This window comes from Mobula hypostoma, chromosome 16 (assembly GCF_963921235.1).
Source record: "Mobula hypostoma chromosome 16, sMobHyp1.1, whole genome shotgun sequence".
Lineage (NCBI taxonomy): Eukaryota > Metazoa > Chordata > Chondrichthyes > Myliobatiformes > Myliobatidae > Mobula > Mobula hypostoma.
Window position 1 is genome coordinate 26,019,619 of NC_086112.1, and position 12,992 is coordinate 26,032,610.

Genomic DNA, 12,992 nt, shown 5'->3' on the forward strand with positions numbered 1-12,992 from the left:
TCTAATATGCACGTAAACATGGCATACTGCTCGACTATTTCCATGTGATTTTTTTCTGGATAATTTCCTTTCCTACAATTCATTAACCCAGTACCTCCAATTTAAAATGTTTGTCCACAAGTTCAAATACCTTTATCGTTTAGTCTGACGTCATATTTTTGTACAACCCACATGCTCAACATGTAGGAAGTGTGGCCTCTCACTCCTTGCTTCCTTTGATGCCTATTCAGCTTTCCTCTGACCAAGTCTGAAATCTTCTTTCTAGATCTCAGTGCCCCTCTTCCATTAGTGTCCTTTTTAAAATCAACCATGGGCCTAGCTGTTGGTAACCTGCTCAAATCTAAGAAATACAGAGAACTTGAGAAATGCAATTTGCCCAATCTTATGTGGAAAGTTTTTAAACGTTGCCTTGTTTTCTACAGCAGTTAATGTCTTTGCTCATATTGTCTCAAATTGATTAACTTTTCATATAGTAGGAACTCTTACGAAAATCTTGTTGTGATTTCATACCTTCCTGTGGGGCAACCCATAATTTTCAGTCTATGAAAGCCAGGAAAAGCACTGAGAACCAGACACTTTCACCTTTTGAGCTCACTGATTCTAAGCTATGTGTGCAAGTTTTAGATGCAAATGGGACCAAGAGCAGACAACAGGTTTCACATAGCCATAGCAAAAGTACATTCACCATTCAAAAGAAAAACCTGCTCCAAGGAAACTGGGAACAGACAATAATTGAGAGCTCAACAGATATAAATGATATAGATAATTTTTACATATTAAAATACTGAATTTAAAATATTCTCATTAACCTACAGGATCTGTTCATACAAGTGCATGAATTAAAATGCAAGGACCATACTGAAGAACACATTTTCAGAGATAGCAACCTATTCCCATTATTGCTAAATTTAAAATTATTGCCATGGTTGATACACAAGCACACTTCTTATGAAAGGAAATGTTTCCCCAGCTCACTATATAGCTAGTTTTTAATGTTGATGCTAATATTTAACCAATGCAAATGACGATCTAGGAAATAACAAAAGGCGAGAAGAGACCAAATGAATTGGTATAGCACGGTACTAATTACAGGATGAAGAGACAAAGGTAGAATGAAGTAAATCTCTCTTTTCCAATTAAAATATACAGCAGAACAAAGAGATTTAGATGTGTGTTATTCAATAAGTAGCTTTGACTGCACTCTACATGCTAGAGACTGGATTTTGCATTTCAGCAAGATAATAATCAAAGCAGAAATGTTTCTAATTCAAAGTACAATTCAGGGCTAACCACGTTTTACACATTGCATAGGATATTTATTTGTATTTTAGTGCTAATTTTAAACCTAATTGTGTGCAGATTAAGAAAAGTCTGACACTTATCAACTCAATACATGTGAGTTTTCATTTATTTTTGTCTTGCATTACAATTCTAAACAACTTACAATAAATTCACTTGTATGTTTAAATATTTTTTTAGAACTGGAGTCAGATGCACATTTTTCGTTGTCCAAATTCTGAGTCTATTTCTTACATTTACCAATAAACTTACAATACAGGTTTACATTTTAAGATCTGAAAATTGAGTGAAGAAGAATTTAGTCGGGGTCCATTTGGTTAGTGGTTTAAACTACAAGATTTAATGCAAACAATGGTCATCAATACAATGTCTTGTACTTCAATAATTTATGCATTTGTAACAAATCCTGTGTTTTCATCCATACAAAATAAAACTAGTTCTCATTGCTTCAGAATTTACAGTGCAATATGAACATTTGTAATTAAATGGAACAGACTACAATGTTTAACACAAGAATTTAACCTAAGTATACATTTTAAACAGTTACTATTCAATTAGAAGTACTGATCTGGTTTGTAATTCTGGCAAATGTACTGCCACAATAGGTTTTATAGTCAATAGGTGAGCTTGCACCACTTATAGCATACAAATGTCTGTAGGTGTAGTCAAACTGGATGAATGATGTGCAAGAAAAAGTCTATTAAATTAACCAAATGAGTAATCACATAGCTGTCAGGTGTTGGGAGATTCCAGAAGACAAAGTCAAATCAGTGCACCAAACTTACAAGAAGAAAAAGACAAAACCTAATTAAAGCTCTTAAGAGTTGCCCAATTAAAACAATGCTATTTATCATAGACCTGCCACCGGTTTGTGAATACGCCTGTCTGTAATTGATTTAATTAATTTTGTTTTCTGGCCTTTATAAGACCTGTGTTTTCTTTTAAAGATGTGACTTAAAATTTCACTTCCACTGAACCAATGTGAAACTTGCCACAAACAATTTACTGTTATCCCCTTTACAAAAAAAACAAAAAAATTTACACCCTGGTATATGTAATAGTCCCAAATTTCACATTTAATCCTTACAGCTTTGATTTACTCAACACCTGGCAATTTCATATGAGACAAAGACAAAGCAAATGAGTTTTCACAAAGCTAAAGCAATAACTGGAAAGTTTATTATAAAATAATTTCTTCCCTCAAATTGTTTTTCAAGTCACCAACCTTTTATAGATGGTTGTTCCATTGAAAATATAGTTACATTTGAAAACTTAAAGGGGCAGCTTAATAGTTTACATGATGTAACCTGACTAGATTTCAAAATACTGTCATGTCGCATATCCAATGAAAAAAAGTACAAAAGTTGCTTCTCAATGCAAAGAAAATCAAGAAATGCCATAGTATTTCCACTGTTACATCACAAACCAAATCACATGAAAAATCAATTGAATTGCAGTTGATAGGTTAGGATCTCAAACAGTTATTGCCTAACAGATTGCAGCTGTGATAAGTGATCCTCTCTAAACTTTATATTAGCTAGGTTGTGTCGAAAACTCCACAAATCATAATTTCACAAAATTGATTTCAAGGGGATCTGACGCATTACTTCACTACGTTCAAGACGCGTGAACAATGAATCACTACTCCAAAGTTAAATGTCAATGGCTTTGCCATCTAGTGGACACAACCAGTTATGTCTGTAACTGTTAGACATCCGGCTAATTGAGCTGCAGTAGCATTACAATATTTCAGTCAGAACATTTACTCTAGTTAACAGTCCAAAGTGGAGAGAAATCATTTCAATAAGGAATTAAATCTTAACAGCATTTCTGGACCTAGTAATCAAACGTCAGTGAACCGAAAACGTTTGGGTACTGCAAATGTGCCTTGTGGCTGGCTACCCGTTATGAACGTGAGTAAGTGCTTCTTTTATCTGAGAAGAAGCTCCTGAGGAGAACAACTTGCCCAAGACTCACAACCAACAAGATAAGAGCTTCTCCTATGGACCAAAAAGCAACTCTTGAATTCAGGTCCTCAGCACGGCTTCGCCCCTGTGCTTCCCGTAGGCGGAAATGGGTTTGATAATCAATGACCGATTTCATGGCTTCATGCATCGTGACACAAGCAGACTCCATCTGATTTATTATTGAAAGGACAAATATTTTGAAATGTTAATTCTAATGTAATGTGCATTTTCATACATCAAATTTTTATCAAATACATCATTTCAATCTTCAGATTCCCCAAGAAATGCTCACATGAAAAAGTAGTAAAGGCAATGCATTAAGCTTGTCCATTTTCATGGTCACAAATAGTAGTGAAATGTAAATATGGTAGATGTGAATAGTTTTTTTTCTAATATTTAGAATTAGTAATTGAAATGAATACATTTTAGTAGGGCAATTAGTGCTACTACCCTCTCCCTTAGAACTCCAAATGACCCCAATCTGACCCTAACATCCAATGCTATGTGTGTGGAAGCTGCACATCCCTCCTGGGCCAGAGGGGTTTCTACCAGTAGCTTCAGTTTCTTCCCACATCCCATCGATGAACTGGTGCGCTAACATGAGGCCATTGGCATGTAAAACAGAACAAGGTACAAGGGAAAAGGCAGAAGAATGGTACCACTGTGCTGAAAGCCAGTATAGACTCAATGGGCTGAATGGCCTCCTTGTTCTATGCTGAGTATGTACCTGTCATTTCCATATAGTCTCAGCATCATTTGAAGCTGTTTTTATCAAATCTTATCTCATCTGCTCACAGAGCTTTGACTATTTTATTCAGGAGATTGCAGGAAATTACTTTTAAGCATAAACAAACTTTTAATTACAGTTGAACCACTGAGCAAGGAACATTCACTTAGTGGCCACTTTATTCGAGAGTCTGATGCATTAAAACAATATCAGTCCGGATGGAAAAGAGTTTCTTCCCTCAGGCCATTAGACTTCTGAACTCCCTGCCACATCACATTCGAAGTGTCACCAGTTAATTTGTTCTGTACCTTACAGTATTTAATTTATGCACTTTTATAGTTATGCATAATTCATTTGTAGATTATATTCTTACTTTCCAAAGTTATTGTGTTATGTATACTTATGTGCTTTACACCCTGGTCCAGAGAAATGTTGTCTCGTTTGGCGGTAAACATGCATTTATTTAAATGACAATAAACTTGGCTTGACTTGATCCCCTGTACCTAATAAAGCAGCCTCTGAGTGTATGTTTGTGGTCTTTATTTATTTATTTATTGAGATACATCGCAGAACAGGCCTTCCAGGCCCTTTGAACCGTGCTGCACCCCAATATACCCCAGGCCTAATCACATGACAATTTACAATGACCCATTAATCAGTACATCTTTAGACTGTGTGAGGAAAGTGGAGCACTCAGCAGAGACCACCACCTCCTTACAGGCAGTGGTGGGAATGGAACCCGGGTCACTGCTGCTGTGAAGCGTTGTGCTAACCAACCACGCCTTCTGCTGCTGCAGCTATCCATTTCAAGGTTTGATGTGTTGTGTGTTCAGAGATGCTCCTCTGCACACCAATGTTGTGACACGTGGTTACTTGAGTTACTGTCACCTTCCTGTCAGCTTGAAACAGTCTGGCCATTCTCCACTGAGCTCTCATTAACAAAGTGTTTTTGTCCATGCTCACTAGATGTTTTTGCTTTGTTTTTCACCATTCTCTGTAAATCCTAGAGACTGTTATGCATGAAAATCCCAGGAGATCAGCAGTTTTAGATACTCAAACCACCCCATCTGGCACTTAAATTACTTTTGTTCTCCATTCTGGTGTTTGGTCTGAAAAATAATTGAATCTCGACCATATCTGCATGTTTTTATGCACTGAGTTGCTGCCACATGATTGGCTGATTAGATATTTGTGGTAACGAGCAGATGTACAAGTGTACCAAATAAAGTGGCCACTGAGTGTACGCATAACATTCCCAGAAGATAATGCAGAGCATTTCCATTGGTAAAATAAATTGAGAAACAATGCTTCCAATTTTAAACTCACATTATAACCTTACCAATTCGAAAAGAGTGCAAGTATTACAGCTAATAATTCTGGTATTCCCATTCACACATTTCTACAGCTAACTTATTTCTTATTTTTGTCCCATTCCCTTTACCTTGTACAATTCTTTTTATCATTAACATTCCCTTCCTCTACATCTTAAAAATGTTCTTCATCGCTTTCCCCAGTCCAATAAAAAGTCATTGACCTTAAATCAACATGTCTGCTTCGTGTTCTTTAAATAATGCATTAAACGAACAGATTGCTTCTCACCCTTTTTCTGCTAAACTTTCTAGTATCTAGGAAACCAAGGGAATATGAATTCAAAATAGCTCTGTTAAAGCTAAAACACAAGTCACTTTTCATAACAGAAAAAGATCTCATTGACCAAAGTCACCTGAAAGAGGATTACTCAGCGTCTGGAGGTAGACACGAGTTCCAACTTCTAATTAATACTTTAAAATTTCACCTTAACCAAACTCAACTTGAGGTTAAAGTTACCCTTGGGGTTTTTTTTTATCAGGAAGGTAAAATCTGAGAGGAGCAGTACTGGCTTAGACTAACAAAGTATGTCACTCAATTTGCTGAGTCAAATTAGTCAAAGTTTCACAATTTTCATTTCCAAAATTTCAATCTATGAATATTTTTGGAAATCTACTAAATCAAGTTGAAAGCACTAAAAATCACTGTATTGAACCTAATAAATTGGCTAAATACCCCCCAAAAAATCCCATTTTCATACCTGAGTCAGTGGTGCCATCTTGTTTTCATTGGGGAACAAGGGAGAGTCATCCCCAACTTGGAAATCAAAGTACACGGTTTTGTGTGTGAAAGTGGAAAACTCATTGCTGAAACAGAACTTATAAGTTCCATTTTTTGAAGCTGTGAAGGTGAAACTATCATATTGTTTCTTCATCTCCTTGTATAAAACAGCACCATCAGCATCTTCTAACCGACAGTCTACATCATAATGGCCACCAGTGATGACCTGTTAATTTAGAAGATCAAGACTTGTTAGGCAATGTCAAAGGTTAGCAACACAAAATAATACATTTCCATTAAAAAATATCAGTGGCAGGTTAAATTGCAGCTCAGTTAACAACTTCTGTTAAACCAGATTACTATACAACTAAACGCAAAATCAAAACTCTGGAGATACTGGAAGTCTGAAAATAAAAACAGAAATGCTGGAAAGATTCACTAAGTCAGGCAAACCAGCAGAAAGAGAAATCGAATGTTTCAGGTTGAATGCTCTGTCAGAATCGGGAAAGGGACTGTCCAATTATGTTTAAGTTGCAGAGAAGGAGTGGGAGTGATATATATGGTATTGGGAATACCAGAGTCTAAAGATACTGATATGCTGTCTGATACAAAAATTGGGAAATGTTCCACATCTGTACTAGCTACAAACACAACAAAATGGCTAAGTCTAAAGTGTCAGTGCTGCAACATGCAAATACACAGGGGCTGAAGTAAGCTCATGTCCCACAAAGTGATTCTGCATCACCTCAATCTTCGTCACATGCAAAACATTTAAAACTTGTGCATTAAACTTCAAAGATGTGACAATAAAGGAAAGATAACCTGCACATTAAGGCAAAGTAAAATTTAAAACTGAAAGTGCCTTATTGTTGCCTGCTGCTCAATAAACAATGAAAAGACCCAAGACACTAAGATTTTTCAAACATGTTGACTGGTTAAGAATTTAGTAAGCTAAAAGCTGTAACCCAAAACCATCACATCTATGTTGAAGTGTGATCTTATTTCTCAATTCCACTATGGTACAAATCTGGTGAACATGAGCTGCTTCATTTTCTAAAGGTTTTGATTCAATTATAATAATATTCTTCGTATCAAATTTCAGCTGAAAACATAAAAGGCACAAAACAAGAGAAATTCGGCAATGCTGGAAATCCAAGCAGCACATACAAAATGCTGGAGAAACTCAGCAGGCCAGGCAGCAACCATGGAAAAGAGTACAATTGATGTTTCAGGCCGAGATCCTTCAGCAGAACTGAAGAAAAAAAATTTTTTTTAAAAAGTACCTTGTCGCTTCAGAATGAATTTCGTAAATTTCCCCCGTACTCAAGTAGCTAACATTCACAATAAAAAGAATTTGGTCAGTAATGTAAATGTGCATTTAATAGCAGAATGTAAATTCTACTGTGAATAAAGTATAACATCAGTACAGTGGCTGGAATGATCTTTGCTCTGTGGAACTGATTGATATTTCCTCCTTAAGTGAGACAACCCAACAAGTTTACATTAACTTTCCACCCAACCCCCTTCCTTGCTTATTCCCTACAAGCCTTAACATATCCATCAACCATCCCTAATAATCTTACCTGCCATATATAATAGAGGTCATTTGCAGTCACCTAATCACACATCTTTGGGAAGTGCATCCAAGGAAAATGTAGTTACAGAGAGGGAAGACAGCCATTCAGCCAATCAAGGCCATGTTGACTCATTGACAAATCCCAAGTAGTTAAAGATCTAGATGTCAGAGTTTTGAAAGAGGCAGCTTTGAACACAAGCTTTGATTATCATCTTTTGAATGTCTTCACATTTTGAAATGACCCCTGCCAATTAGAGTCAGCAACTAATCGCCAACAGATTACCCGAGCATTTGTGGAAAATTGCTGGAATCCTTAAAGAAACTACAGAAAATAGTTAAGATGGCGCAAAGTCAGCAAATGTGATAAGAAAATCACATTTCCTTAATCTATTTGAGCTCTTTCAAGGCATGACAGTTGGAATAGATAAGGGGAAAACCAACACAGGGAGCATTTGAGCCCTGCATAGGAAGTTGGCCAACAAACTTGAGCATACAGAAATAAGGAAGGTGGTGGTAAACTACTCCCACTTACCAGAAAATAGTGAATTGGGGAAAAAAGGTCTTTCTGAGGGGCCAGGCATGACTACTGGGTTAACATAAAACACTTGTCTCCAATCTACAGCAAATATCACATAGCCATGCTTGAAGTTGATACAAAACTAGGTGGAATTGTGAAGGGGGAGGATGTAAAGAGACATCCAGGGATGCAGAAAGCTCAGAGAGTAGGGAAGCACATGAATACAATGTGGACAACCGCAAAGTCATCCACTTTGGTGCACAAGACAGAAAAGTAGATTGTCGTAAATTGTGTTCAGTACTGGGGGAGAGTGCAGAACACACAGGAGGCCCGTCTGCAGGATCTTCAACTGAACTTTATTGATAACGTGTGTATAATATGTGAAGTCCTTCCATGTGGGAGTAGCTAACTGAGTGACAGAGATAGCCTTATTTAACTACCACTACAGAAATGGAGTCAAACTGGCGACATGCCCATATATGCATGTCACTGAAAGCTAACATACTGGTTCACCAAGCAGTTGGGAATGCAACTGCCATGTTAGCCCCTATTACGAGAAAATGATATGAATAAAGACATCTAGCTGCTATTTCATAGAGATTGATTACCATGCTAAACTTTGAGTTGACACTGAGGAAGTGTAACAAACATTCACTGGGACTCGATGCCAGGATGATGTAGTTGCACCATAAAGAGGTTACAACAACTAGACTGTACTTCCAAGTTTAGAAGAATGAGAGAAAATCCTATTGAAACTTACGAATGTTTTCCAGAGTTTGACAAAATAGATGCAGAAAAGTTACCTCATCTGGCTGAGTCTAGAACCAGGGCCAGTCTCAGAATTAGGAATGGGCTTTTTAAGACCAAGATGGGAAGAAATTTGTCCACTCAAGAGGTGAATCTTTGGAACTTCCCACCAGAAAGAGCTGTGATGTCTCAGCTATTTAATTCTATCAAAACAGATGGATAGAATGGGGGTAGTCCAAGAAAATGGCATGTGGGTAGAAGCCATGATCATGGTGAACACTTGGAGGGTCACATGACCTAACACTCCTTCCACTTCTTGTATTCCTATCTTGCCACAACTCAAATTCAGAGGTGATCGAAAGTGCTGAAAGTCAAACAAAACAGTTTTGCTTTGTTTTACAGTGCTGGACCTTTTAGGTTATGTCAGTTCAGCAGTGGCAAAATAAAAATAGGTTTCTAGTTTGACACTTTATTGGAAGTATCAAAACTAACACCTCCTTTCTATTTTTGCAAGACCACATAAAGTTCCACTGCACGATGCAGATCCTGTTGAATGTGTACCTTCAAGCGCCTGTACCTTCTCCCTGATGAGGTGAGGGCATTGCCCACATGGTGAGAATCCTTAATGCCAGATGCCACCTTGATGAGGCACCACCTCTTGAAGATACCCTCTAGATGGGAAAGCCTGTACCTACGATACAGCTGGCTGACTACAACCTCCTGCATCCTGTGCCTTGGAACCTCCATACTGGCAACACACACAAAATGCTGGAGGAACTCAGCAGGCCAGGCAGCATCCATGGAAAAAAGCACAGTCAACATTTCAGGCCGAGACCCTTCGGCAGGACCGGAGGAAAAAAGGTAAGGAGCAGATCTGAAAGGTGGGAGGAGGGGAGAGATGAAGCAAAGAGCTCGGAGATTAATTAGTGAAAGAGACAGAAGGCCATGGAAGAAAGAAAATAAAAAGGAGCAGGGGGACGAGCACCAGAGGGGGGCAATGGGAGGGCAAGGAGAGGGAAAAGGGGATAAGAAATGGTGAAGTGGGGTGAGGGGAGGCATTACTGGAAGTTTAAGAAATCGATGTGCATGTCATCAGGTTGGAGGCTACCCAAATGGAATATAAGTTGTTCCTCCAACTTAAGTGTGGCCCCATCACAACAGTGGAGGAGCCCATGGATGGACATATCAGAATGGGAAAGGGAAATGGAATTAAAATGGGTGGCCACTGGGAGATCCCACTTGTTCTGGAGGACAGAGCATAGATGCGTGACAAAGCAGTCTCCCAGTCTTCCTCGCTCTTTGCATCATCTGCCCTCCCCCACCAAGTTTCACCCTCCCATCCCCCCACCTTTCAAATCTACTCCACAACACTTTTTCCTCCAGTCTTGTCAAAGGGTTTCAGCCCGAAACGTCGATTGTGCTTTTTTCCATAGATGCTGCCTAGCCTGCTGAGTTCCTCCAGCATTTTGTGCATGTTGCTTGGATTTCCAGCATCTTAGATTTTCTCTTGTTTGTGACCTCCACACTAGGCCGTGAGGCAATCAGTTCTACAGAGTGTTCTTCACTGTATTCAAGATAACACGTGACATTAACCTGACCACCAGAAATGTTCCTTCTATGCTGTATTCAATATCCAGGTTGAAACACTCTAGTCTACAAAGTTGGGACCACAATCTTCTTCCTCCCAGCAGCAAATTTGCTCTTTTGGAGAACAGAAACTTCCCAAGTTACGCAGGGTGTCCAAGGATTGCCAGTAACCCAAACTTTCAGTAAGACAGAGAAGCCATTGGAGCCATTAGCCTCCAAACCCCCTGCATCCCAGCCATCTACAGAAGCTCAACTAGCAGGTTAATTAGGTACAGATTAGTAGAAATCTAATCTACAGAAAAGTAGAAATATTCACTACAGATTCAAAGCATTCCAGGTGACCGAATGCCTGATTAAAGAGTTATAACTTGCATTTAACAATGCACATTTAAGCCTTGCATTCTGCAATCTCTCAGTTACAGAGAACAAGCACCAAACTGAGAAGTCCAGGTACCTAAGAGAGAATGCCAAATCTTATCGACTAACATGAATACAGGGAAAAAAACATCTTTCATTGGACCTGCAACCCCAAAGAATCTCATGTTTTACACACTATACCCAAAAATGGCGCCACACCTCAGACATATCACCTTGAGCAACCAGCATGCCCCTTTTCTTCTGCTCCAGGTTCCCCTCAAAAATGCCACTTCTTTTCTTGCTTACCACTCCCTTCCAACACCCCTTCCCCCAGGGAACTGTTATCCTCTCTTCCTTATCAAACCAGTCTCTCCACATTCTTCATACTTCATTTCTACCCACCACCCCCCAGCCTTGCTCTCCACTGACCCGTTGTACAAACCTCTCTGCAGCCCCCAAAAACATCCTGCTGCCTCACTTTCAGCTGACACCCTCACTGTCTGCAGTCTTCTAACCCTGCTCCCCTCACCGCCTTGCTCCAAGCAACCCAGCTGATTCACACCCTGCAGACCCCCCGCCACACCCCAGCCGTCTGCCTCCCTCCAGACACCCCTGCACCCCGGCCATCTGCCTCCCTCCAGACCCCCTACACCCCAGCTGTCTGCCTCCCCTGCAGCCCCCCGCACCCCAGACATCTGCCTCTCTCCAGAGTCTCTGCACCCCGACCATCTGCCTCCCTCCAGGCTCCCTGCACCCGCCGTCTACCTCCCTCCAGACCCACTTGCACCCAGGCTGCCTGCCTCCCTCCAGACCTCCCCCCTGCACCCCGGCCGTCTACCTCCCTCCAGACCCCCCCCCCCGCACCCGGCCGTCTACCTCCCTCCAGACCCCCCCTGCACCCCGGCCTGCTACCTCCCTCCAGAACCCCCCCCCCCCGCATCCCGGCCGTCTACCTCCCTCCAGACCCCCCCCCCCCGCACCCGGCCTTCTACCTCCCTCCAGACCCCCCCTGCACCCCGGCCATCTGCCTCCCTCCAGACCCCTGTAGTCTCACTCCCTAGTCCGCCCCCCCGCACCCTATTGTCTCGCTCTCCCCACCCCACCAACACCCCGACTATCTCGGTCTTCACAGCCCCTCTAAAACTCCTGTGGTGTTACCCAATGTAATCCCCCCACCCCCGCTACCATCTTACTTTGAATCCCCACTACCCACTTATCGCTCTCTACGCCCCAAATCCCTTTCATCACACTGCCCCCCTCCACCTCACTTCCTGCAGTTTCTCCTCCCTCCCCGTCAACCTCCATTCATTCCTCAGCCTCCGTGCTGATTTCCACTCTCCCGGGCAATCTCACCTGGAACTCCAACGTGCATTTGGTGCCCTGTATGATGTCCTCGTAGAAGCACTGCTTGGCGTTATCCGGGAGCTCGAAGGTGAGCTCGGAGCCTCGGACCAGCGGCCACAGGAGCTGGGCCCACAGCAGCTGCAGCAACAGGCTGGCCCACATACCGGCTCGGATAGGCCTTCAGTATTCTCGCGGAGCCGGGGCCGTCCGAAAGGAGAGAGGCTCGGGAAACGGGGGCCGGGGATCGAACAGAAACCGCCCGTTTACACCGTAACCGGCGGCGGCTCCCGGATGTTAAGGCACAGGAACCAGACGTGGCAGCGCGGCCTCACCCGGATGTTTGACCTCTCACCCCTTCGGCCGGAAAGGAACTCAACACCTGCGCAGTCGAGTGCGGAGCCGGGAGCCGGCAGGTGGCAGCAAGGTCGGTCTGTGGACGGTCTGACAACCTGTTCAAGATGCCCGTGTGTTCCTGTCAACGGCCTGGTAATCGTAGAGAGAGAGAGTTCCCCACACACACACACACACACACATTGCTGGACGAACTCAATGGGTCAGGCAGCATGTATGGAGGGAAATAAACAGCCGACGTTTCGGGCCGAGGCCCTTCATCAGGACTGGAAGTTCTGCTTTCTGCTTGACTCCATAGATGCTGCCTGTCTTGCTGGGATTTTGTGCGTTACTCATGGTTTCCAGCATTTGCAGAATTTCTAGCCAATTGGAAGAGCCTTGTACATATGGGGGAATACCCGAGTCCCACTGAGAAAGCCCAGACAGAATCAG

At 41.7% G+C, this 12,992-nt stretch overlaps 1 protein-coding gene across 1 annotated transcript; it reads right to left on the reverse strand.

Annotated features, from left to right (window-relative positions):
* Positions 1 to 1,386: 1,386 nt before the first annotated feature.
* On the reverse strand, positions 1,387 to 12,521 carry tmed7 (transmembrane p24 trafficking protein 7). Its single transcript, XM_063068671.1, has 3 exons — positions 12,219 to 12,521; positions 6,062 to 6,307; positions 1,387 to 3,435 (listed from the first exon to the last, which is right to left on the reverse strand). Exons 1-3 carry the CDS (start codon positions 12,369 to 12,371, stop codon positions 3,205 to 3,207), a joined length of 630 nt encoding a protein of 209 aa, XP_062924741.1. The 5' UTR covers positions 12,372 to 12,521; the 3' UTR covers positions 1,387 to 3,204.
* Positions 12,522 to 12,992: the final 471 nt, after the last annotated feature.

Bases quoted from the DNA above. Each gene is read 5' to 3' on its own strand.
- tmed7 (XM_063068671.1), bottom strand. From the start codon at position 12,371: ATGTGGGCCAGCCTGTTGCTGCAGCTGCTGTGGGCCCAGCTCCTGTGG. The intron at 6,308-12,218 runs GTGAGATTGCCC...CTAAATTAACAG, and splicing joins AATGCACGTTGGAGTTCCAG to GTCATCACTGGTGGCCATTA. The intron at 3,436-6,061 runs GTATGAAAATGG...ATAATAAATCAG, and splicing joins AGATGGCACCACTGACTCAG to ATGGAGTCTGCTTGTGTCAC.